Raw genomic sequence first — 9,378 nt, forward strand, 5'->3', positions numbered from 1 at the left:
TTTACATTTTCATATTATTGCATAACATGGAATGTTGAGATAATAATTATGATTGTGATTGAGAGCACACAATCCAAAAGATCATTTTTTGTGCAGATTCTTGAGATTCATTAATCATGATCGTTCACTACCGATAAAACGGTAAAGAAAAAAAAATCAAGCCATCGAAATGCATCGTCGCGGCGGAAGGACCTCCAAATCCATGGACAACATGTCTCATCCTCCGCCTTCTTTCTCCTTACAATTCTGCCCACCAAACGCCATCACAGACGGCACATGTTTCGGTGCGCGACGAAGGTGGGATCATAACCTCTCGTCTGTGGCAAACCTATTTCCTCTGCCAATCGAGTTTACGATGAGTGGACAACATGCCTCCCTTGCGAACTCGTTCGATCTCTTAACAGGAGAAGAGAGAAGGTAGTAAATTTGAGATTGGTGAAGTCGTAGTCGTTAGATTTGTGGTAAACGACTAGGATAATTGATCCCAAGATTCCGCATAGACAGCATCAAGAGAGAATCCTCTTTCATAGAATCATGCTTCATTTTGTTTAGGTTGATATCTGAAAAAAATGATTGCAAAATCTTTTGTTTTGTACTAGAATCGATGTTGTACAATTCATCAGTGAAATGTAGCAATCATCAAATTAACTATTGTATTAACTATTAAAAAAATTAATTTGGAAAAAATTAGAATATTGTTCCCTGAGAGCATTGGCTGGAAATTTGTCTATGAATTAAAAATTATAAGCATTGTTATTTGAACTTGTCACAATATGGGCAATCGTCATTTTGCGTAACATGGTTAGAACTTTTATTAAGTTTTAATGGCCAAACTAAAAATTAAATTTTTTTTTTTTAGAAATGAAAGTTTAACAAAGCTACCCAAAATAACCATTATTCTATATTGTTATAGATTCATAGACCAATACTTATGGATCTTTAATTCAATCATCAAAGCTCCAATTCAATAAAAGAACAAGAACCAAAGATCGACTTTTGGTTTGTGTTTTGTGGAATTAATTGAGCCTCTATGCATATATGTATGTTGTGTTGGTACTAAATTTTTCTTCCGACCAAAAAAAACCTCTAATTTTCTAATTCAACTTATCATCGATGACCATAAAATACAGTACCTTTTTGTAAACCATCTATTTTATCTGAGTCTGTTAAATATAAATTTTAGGGGATCGACTTTGGTTTTAGCTACTTCTTGACTGTAATATGTTTGTATTACATACGGGCCAAACGGTTGGTGTGCTTAATTTGCATGAAATTGTGATGCGCAATCACTCTCTCCAACAGTGTTAAAAAGCGAGCAGTAGTACGAAAATCCAATCACTCTCTCTATCTCACTTCCAAAGCTCCAGTTCTTTGGCCTAATCTTTATATGAAAAAAGTGAACGCAGAATACCAGAAACCATGCATGCATGCATAAAGCCAAAGCTTTTTTTTCCTTCTTATACATTAATTTGTTTCCCATCTTACTTTAAGACATAAAAACACATATTGTAAGCTCATATGCTTGATTCCAATAGTCTTCTCACGTTTTTGGGAGGGTAAGGGCAAGGACAAGACACTTGAATTGTCATTAATATTTATTCTAAAAAGTAATTTTTCTCCATTTATGAAATCAGATGCGCCAAATTGTGCTACATGGCGGTGTGGTGCAACAAAAGATTTTTTTCAATTTTTTTTATTATTGGAAAAACCAACGATTAAGGCCATCTCCAATCAAAGGCTGGCCAGAGGGCTCGTTTTAGCCTTCTGGCCCTCCAAGAAATTAATATTTTAATAAATAGTACATGGTCATATTTGCTCCCATCTCCAACCGAGGGCCATATGGCTCGTTTTAACCATGTCACAAAAAATCGTCTCCAACCGAAGGCCAAACATAATTTATTATTTAAAAACTACAACTTAAATTCAAATCCAATGGCTAAGTGATGTCAGCTAGCCTTATTTGAATTTTTTTTTGGCTATAAATAGGGTGGATATTGGGCTATAATTCACACAACTTTGAATTCAATATCTTTCAATTCAAGTTTGCAATGAATTCCAACTTTGGATCCTCTTCGGATTCCAATGGAAGAAAAATGGGCGCAGATGAGACGAGAAGATGATGAGTCTGATGAAGAAGCTGAAGTAAGGCGCAACAAACAAAACAGAGCAACAACCATGGTTGCGGCCATGGTGTGTCAGCCAACTGAGGAACAACCTTAATGGGGTGGCTCTGTTGCTGGTTGCTCTTACAAACCAGGAAACAGAGCGATGACGCATGCCAATCTGATGAACAACTACTTCAAGCCCAACTCCGTGTACACAGAAGAGGATTTCAGAGATCGCTTCCAGATGATGCGTCATGTCTTTGAGTGTTTACTTCGTGATGTCTAGCAAGTCAATCCATACTTTTGACAGAAGCGGAACAGAACAGGCCATCTTGGTTTCTCACCTTATCAGAAGGTTATTATTGCACTCCGAATGATGGCCCACAGCTCCCCAGCTAATTTGATGGATGAAATCCATGGTATGTCTAAGTCTACATGCCTTGATACTTTTGAACAATTATGTGACACAGTTGTTTAGGTTTACAAAGACGAGAGTACCTCCGCGAGCCAAATCAAGAAGATTTGGATCTGCTCCTTCGTAAAGCTGAAGACCATGGGTTTCCGAGCATGATAGGGTCATTAGACCGCATGCATTGGGATTGGAAGAACTGTCCCACCGGATGACAATGAGGCTTTTGCGGAAGGTCGAGAAAGCCAACTGTTGTGTTAGAGGCGGTTGCCTTATATAACACATGGATCTAGCATGCTTTCTTTGGAGTCCCTGGATCCCAAAATGACATTAGGCGTTCACCCCTCTTCAACTGCCTGATGGAAGATAAAGCACCTCAACTTGACTACTACATCAATGACCGTCAATACAATATAGGGTATTCCTTGGCAGATGGCATTTACCCAAAGTGGGCGACACTTGTCCATGCAATTCCAAACCCTAGGAATGACGAGGAAAAGTTGTTTACCTTACACTAAGAGGCATACCGGAAAGATGTTGAGAGAGCTTTCGGTATTCTACAAGCACGGTGGAAGATTATCAGCGAACCGGCAAGAGGGTGGAGTCGAGAAAATTTAGACTCCATCATGATGTCTGGCATCACATTACACAATATGATAGTGGAGGATGAGCGAGATGGGTATATTGATGGAGAGTCCGATGAAGACCAAGACAATTCAAATAGGTCAAGAAAGGCTCGTGCAAAAATATATGATAGGCCTAATTTGCCTTTCAATCCAAGAATTGGTAGTATCTCTATATATGAGTACATGAGGCGTTACAGAATGATATGTTCCCGTGCCACAAACAAGCACCTACAATAGGATCTTGTTGCACATCTTTGGGCCAAAAACAACATGGAGTAGGCGTTTAAGTTTTATTTTGTTAAATGTTTTTTGAAATGTTGTTTAAGTTTCATGTTGTTAAATGTTTTTTTTATGTTGTTTAATGTTATTTTGTGGGGCTCACGAGCCCTCTGGCCTAGCCCTCGGTTGGAGACAGTTTTCGGGGTATTTTCGGCCCTCTGAACCCTTCGGTTGGAGATGGCTTAAGGCACACGAATAAACGAGTTGCTTGGCTCTAGATTGTGCACGTGAGGGAGGCCCACTCTATCGCTACTCTCACATCGTCACTGCCATTGAGCTCAAGGCCCAACAATTATTCGATAGGCAGTTCGATGGGCTTCCTCGAGCCACAAGTTGCCTGCCAAATTTTGGGCCTATGGACCAACATTTTCTAGGATAAGGGCAATTTAATCCAACTGCCTTGGCATTTAAAGTGCCGGTGGACATGTGTTTAGAGAAGTTAATTTTGTGGCAGATGATAAACTGTGGTAGGTTATAATATTGACTTAGTATTTTGGTTTAACTCTTAACTTCCAATGTTGAAGGGAATACCTTACATTTTGATAACATTTATATGGGGTGCTTTAAACGCTTGAGGAATGCTAAACATACTCTCTCAAAAGTGAGATTCTTCATGAATTTTCTACATCATTATATTTTTGACACGATATTTTATAATGTTGGCATATGAATCGTGTAAAAAACATGAGGTAGAACATCCATGTAAAGCCCCACTATGAAAAAATAAATAAAAGTACGGATTATTAGACACCTATGAATCCCATTTACAAATTCTTAATTAGAAGAGAAATTGTATAAAAAATAAAATAAAATAAAATAAATAAAAAAAAACAGCTGCATAGATTATGTGTATTACTGTGTCCAAAAAAAAAAAAAAGGGATGGTGTATATAAATCACCAGGGCTCTCTGTGCTTGTATTGGGTTTATTATTATTATATGTACTGTGCTGACATGAGAGATTTGCAACAGCTTTATCGATACATGGTGAAAATCTCTACCTCTCCTTTTTTTTTCTAATATTTAAAAAATGGAAAATTGATTTAAAAAAAAAATAAAAATTTGTTTTCCCCTTCTCTTATTGTTTTTTTCCCTTTCACATAAACTCAAAAGGGCTCTCTCATAAAACTACTTTCTGTTCCCTCCCTTTCATTTTCTTCACTGACAGAGGAATACCTGCACACTTTCTCACGCACGCACGCATACTCTAAACAGACTACCCCAGCTCTGCACAGCCCATTTCCTCAGACACATCACACACACTCTCTCTCTCTCTATTTACAGAGGGAGAAAGAAAGAGGAGAGAGAAAGAGAGGAAATGTATACGGCAGAGAGGACAGAGAAAAACACAGATTTTTCCAGCCATATCATACCTTATTATATCTCCTTCACCTTTTCCCCTCTCTCTCTGCCACTCAGATCAGATCCATCAAACCCTTCTCACACTCTTCCTCTCTCTTTCTCTCTTTCTCTCTCTCCCTAAAACCAAATCTTGCAGCTACAAAACAAACACTCATCCCCTCACTCTCAAAACCCCTCACTCCACTCCACTCTTTCCTGACCTCCAACAACTTTCATGAAACAATCACACCTTCTTTAAAACCTAGACACACTCCAAAAGTCCCTTCTGGGTTTTCTTCCCAACGACTGTCTCGTTGTTTGTTTGATTTCTCTCTCTCGACACCCATGGACATCATGAGCTTCTCCACCCAATTTGATCACAACACCCACCTGCCACCCGGCTTCCGCTTCCACCCCACCGATGAGGAGCTCATCACCTACTACCTCCTCAAGAAGGTCCTTGACAGCAGCTTCACCGGCCGTGCCATTGCTGAAGTCGACCTCAACAAGTGTGAGCCTTGGGAGCTCCCTGGTAATTAATCAACTACTTAACTCCACCTCATGCTAATTAATCACATTATTTCATGTACATAACTTGAAATAATTGATTTCTAAATTTGGGTTTTAGTTGTAGTTAGTTTCTAAGTGTTCGGGTTGGATTATAACAATTTTTCTTGTACATAACTTGAAATGAATTAATTTATAAATGTTGGGTGTTGATTATAATTAGTATTTAAGCGTTGGTTTTGAATAAATTTGCAGACAAGGCAAAGATGGGGGAGAAAGAGTGGTACTTTTTCAGCCTGCGTGACCGGAAATACCCGACGGGGCTCCGAACCAACAGGGCAACTGAAGCCGGGTACTGGAAAGCCACCGGAAAGGACAGGGAGATTTACAGCTCCAAGACTTGCGCGCTCGTTGGGATGAAGAAGACTTTGGTTTTTTACCGCGGTAGAGCTCCCAAGGGTGAAAAATCCAACTGGGTCATGCATGAGTACCGTCTTGAAGGCAAATTTGCCTACCACTATCTCTCCCGGAGCTCCAAGGTCCTCTCTCTCTCTCTCTCTCTCTCTCCCCCTAAAGTTATATTGGAAACTTTGACGCTCATGCATGTCTAAGCTACATATTAAAATGTAAAGTTTTGATTTTTAGTAGTACTACATCATTTACAGCTAGGGTTAGGTAAATTAGTTGGTACATTGGGGGTTGCTAGCTAGGTTTAGGTAAATGTAACCTTCTATGCAGATCGTACTAATGTTAATTAATGGCTTTCACTGGTAGAGGATGTCTCAGTTGGTCCTCCGTATATCCTCTTCCATGCTATCTTGTATCACGGCACATACACCTGAAACTTGAATATTTTGAGCATAAATAACAATTCCGGAGCAAGATCTTGTAGCTCAGTTATCAAAATAGGTCACATTGTTATTCTGCTATAATTTCTATGAGGTCTCCTCGTTTGCTGCCATTTCGGTTTTTTTGTTGGGCACAAATTACGTTAGGGTTTAAATTATGCATATAGAAACGTCACCACCTACCCACATGACTAATTTCTCAAAAAGCTGACTGGTTTTTTCACCAATTTCGCTTATGGCATTGATTCAATACACGTGCAGGACGAGTGGGTCATTTCCCGGGTTTTCCAGAAGAGCAGCGGATCAGCCGCTACCGGACCCGGATCCAAAAAGACCCGGATGGGCAACGGCTCCACCAGCAGCGTCTCTCTCTGCCCAGAACCTAGCTCCCCCTCCTCCGTTTCTCTCCCGCCCCTCCTCGACTCCTCCCCTTACCAACCCGTCTCTGCCGCCGGCGACGGCTGCTCTTACGACAGTCCAATCCCCATGGAGCACGTGTCCTGTTTCTCCACCAACCCTAGCAACAATGGCTTCAACCTCCCAGCCTCGTGCTTCGACCTGGCTCACCCTCCTCCGCCCCAGCCGCCGAACTTTGGCGGCGTCTCGGCCTTCCCGAGCCTCCGGTCTCTGCAGGAGAATCTCCAGCTGCCACTCTTCTTCTCCCCAATGCCGGCTCATCCTCCTGTCCACGTTGGCAGCTCTGTCGCTGGCGGCGGATCCTCCGTCGATTTCACCGGGAACTGGCCTCCGATATCCGAGGAAGTCAGGGCAGTTGGCCCCACGGAGCTTGATTGCATGTGGAATTACTTCAAGACCGAGTGTCTTTGAAAATCATGGAGGCTTCCACACGTGCGGGGGTGTTTCAGACTTTTTATTCGAAAACGCCCGATTCACTTCGTAGTAGCAGGGCTAGTTTCGGTATTTCAGTTGTGACGTTATCAGTAGTTTATGTTTGTTTTATGTTTGGCCTGTGATTATATGACTGCATGAGACTATGACCGACTCTGGTGTGTTTTATTACCCAAGTAATCTAATGGTGAATTTAGTAAGTGATTATTTGCTGCTGAAGAATCTATGGTAGCCAAGAAAATATATAGACGAACACGAATTTTGAGTAGCGGGGATTGAAATTACATGAAGAGTTGGTGATCGGATTATAACTCTTTTAGATTGATAACTCTTTTAGATTGATTCCGCGGTGATGTTTTGTTACTGAAGTAGTTAGTTTGAAGGTGAACTTTGTAAGTGCTGATTACAAATGGAGGTATATGTGTTTGTGGTTATTGGTTGGAACAATGACGGTGAAACTGATTCACCTGTCTTCCACCCAAAAAAAAAAAAAAAAATTGATTCACCTGCATCTTGCATTATTAGATTATCTGCTTAATATTAATTATTAAGATAAGATATTCTGATGCGGATTGCAGTGAGTAGCTTTTTCTGAAGATAGTCTGGGTTTTGCTTTAAATGGTAATTGCACGTATGCTTTATTCCCCTTTTCTCGGTTGTGATGATGTTTGATTTGTCGTTGGGATGTTATTAAGTTCGTTCGGGTGGGGATTCGGATTGGGATTGGAATCTAGCTCATTGATTTCTGCATTGGGTTTGCCAATTATTGTCTTACAGATGCAGAGGCTTCAGTCTTGTTTGATAGCATTCTTGAACTTGAAAGAACATGAAGGGGATCATAACCCTTATATTTGATCGTTTTGCATTTGATTAGTGTGTATAGATAATTTGGACATTTTAACGGTTAGATTTTGATTTTATATTCTTGAACAAAAATTTAACGATTAAAATATAATTTGGTTTTGCATTATAACTTTATTTTCTTAGGTAAAAGAAGAAATAAACACTATCTATATGTGAGGAAATACTAGCTACATTCTCTTATGCTTTCTTTCGTTTCGGTTGTTCTATAATAATGTAGTTGATTACTGGAATTATATATGTATCTAAAGATCATGTTTGTCAAAATTAACCAAGTTGAAAATTGTTATATCGTTTTAAGTAGAATTGAATAAATAAAATATGAAATATCTTAATTACGAAATAGCTAAATGATTTTCAAACTGAGTGATTATTTTTTGGAATAGTCTTTGAATAATGACCTTGAAAAGTTAATTGATATCAATTATTTTACAAACTAATTTTGTCGGCAAAGTGGAAATTTGACTTTTGCCGACAAACTAATTTTATCGGCAAAGTGAAAATTTCTAGTAGTGTGAAGAGATTCTTCTACACAGTCGGTCATATAGACCATTCCTCATTTGGGTGGGATCACAAGTGATTCCATAATCTATATGATGTGTGGCAGCATAGACACATGTCTTGACAATCGAGCTCCAGAATTTCTAACACCCCGGGTATGAGACTTGTTTTCTCAAATATTTGAGATCGTGGTCCAATTTAATGAGTTTAAAAACTTTCTAATTGAGATCCACAAATATAGGATATGCCACTTGTCTCTTTTAATTAATTATAATAGGGTTATGTTCCAAGTACGTTTGGGTTACCAAATAAGTTAAAGGAAAGGCAACTGGCATTCCGTCGTCGCCTTCGGGGCTATATGGAGTTGGCCAAACGACATTGTGCGAATGAATCATGACATGATTTTCTTTTAGATTTTCTGCTGATCAGGCTAATTGCTAGTTTTAACATACCAAACCTGTTATGATTTGTAAACATCGCATGTGGTTTAATATCCTAGTTAATAAGGTGTTGGGTTTCCACTCATGCGTTCTGAGTTTGAAACCCCTACTCTTTTAAATTAATGTAATAATTTCGGACCTCCTATCCCCTTAATAATAATAATAATTAAAAAAAAGGGTTTTTTTAACTTTAATCCTTCAAGAAGATTGAAATTTAAAATAAACCTGGTGTTAGATTACATATTGATTATAATCCCTTGATGTGTCCTTGATTCAAAATAATTAATGTGCATTTTATTTAATGTCTCCCATTAAATATTTAAATTTATTAACATACAAATTTTATTTTTTTTTCTATTATTTTTTTACCAAAAAAGAGTTTTCTAATTTATTAATTTTATTTAACATTCTTCAAATTTGAAAGACTCAATTAATGTACCTAAATGTTAATACCGAAATGTATTATAGTGAACTAATGTGTTTAAATGTTAGTACCGAAATGTATGTACCTAAATATATGCACCGAAATGTAATATATTAAATTAATGTACCTAAATGTGTGTACCGAAATGTATGCACCGAAATGTGTACCTAAATGTGTGTACCGAAATGTA

The 9,378-nt window shown here is 38.5% G+C and overlaps 1 protein-coding gene across 1 annotated transcript; it reads left to right on the forward strand.

Moving 5' to 3' along the window:
- Positions 1 to 4,592: 4,592 nt before the first annotated feature.
- On the forward strand, positions 4,593 to 7,160 carry LOC137741320 (protein CUP-SHAPED COTYLEDON 2-like). Its single transcript, XM_068481040.1, has 3 exons — positions 4,593 to 5,290; positions 5,521 to 5,804; positions 6,375 to 7,160. The coding sequence occupies exons 1-3, from the start codon at positions 5,104 to 5,106 to the stop codon at positions 6,939 to 6,941; spliced, it is 1,038 nt and encodes a 345-aa protein (XP_068337141.1). The 5' UTR covers positions 4,593 to 5,103; the 3' UTR covers positions 6,942 to 7,160.
- The last annotated feature ends 2,218 nt before the right edge of the window (positions 7,161 to 9,378 follow it).

This window comes from Pyrus communis, chromosome 8, assembly GCF_963583255.1.
Source record: "Pyrus communis chromosome 8, drPyrComm1.1, whole genome shotgun sequence".
Taxonomy (NCBI): Eukaryota; Viridiplantae; Streptophyta; class Magnoliopsida; order Rosales; family Rosaceae; genus Pyrus; species Pyrus communis.

Bases quoted from the DNA above. Each gene is read 5' to 3' on its own strand.
- LOC137741320 (XM_068481040.1), top strand. From the start codon at position 5,104: ATGGACATCATGAGCTTCTCCACCCAATTTGATCACAACACCCACCTG. The intron at 5,291-5,520 runs GTAATTAATCAA...ATAAATTTGCAG, and splicing joins TGAGCCTTGGGAGCTCCCTG to ACAAGGCAAAGATGGGGGAG. The intron at 5,805-6,374 runs GTCCTCTCTCTC...ATACACGTGCAG, and splicing joins ATCTCTCCCGGAGCTCCAAG to GACGAGTGGGTCATTTCCCG.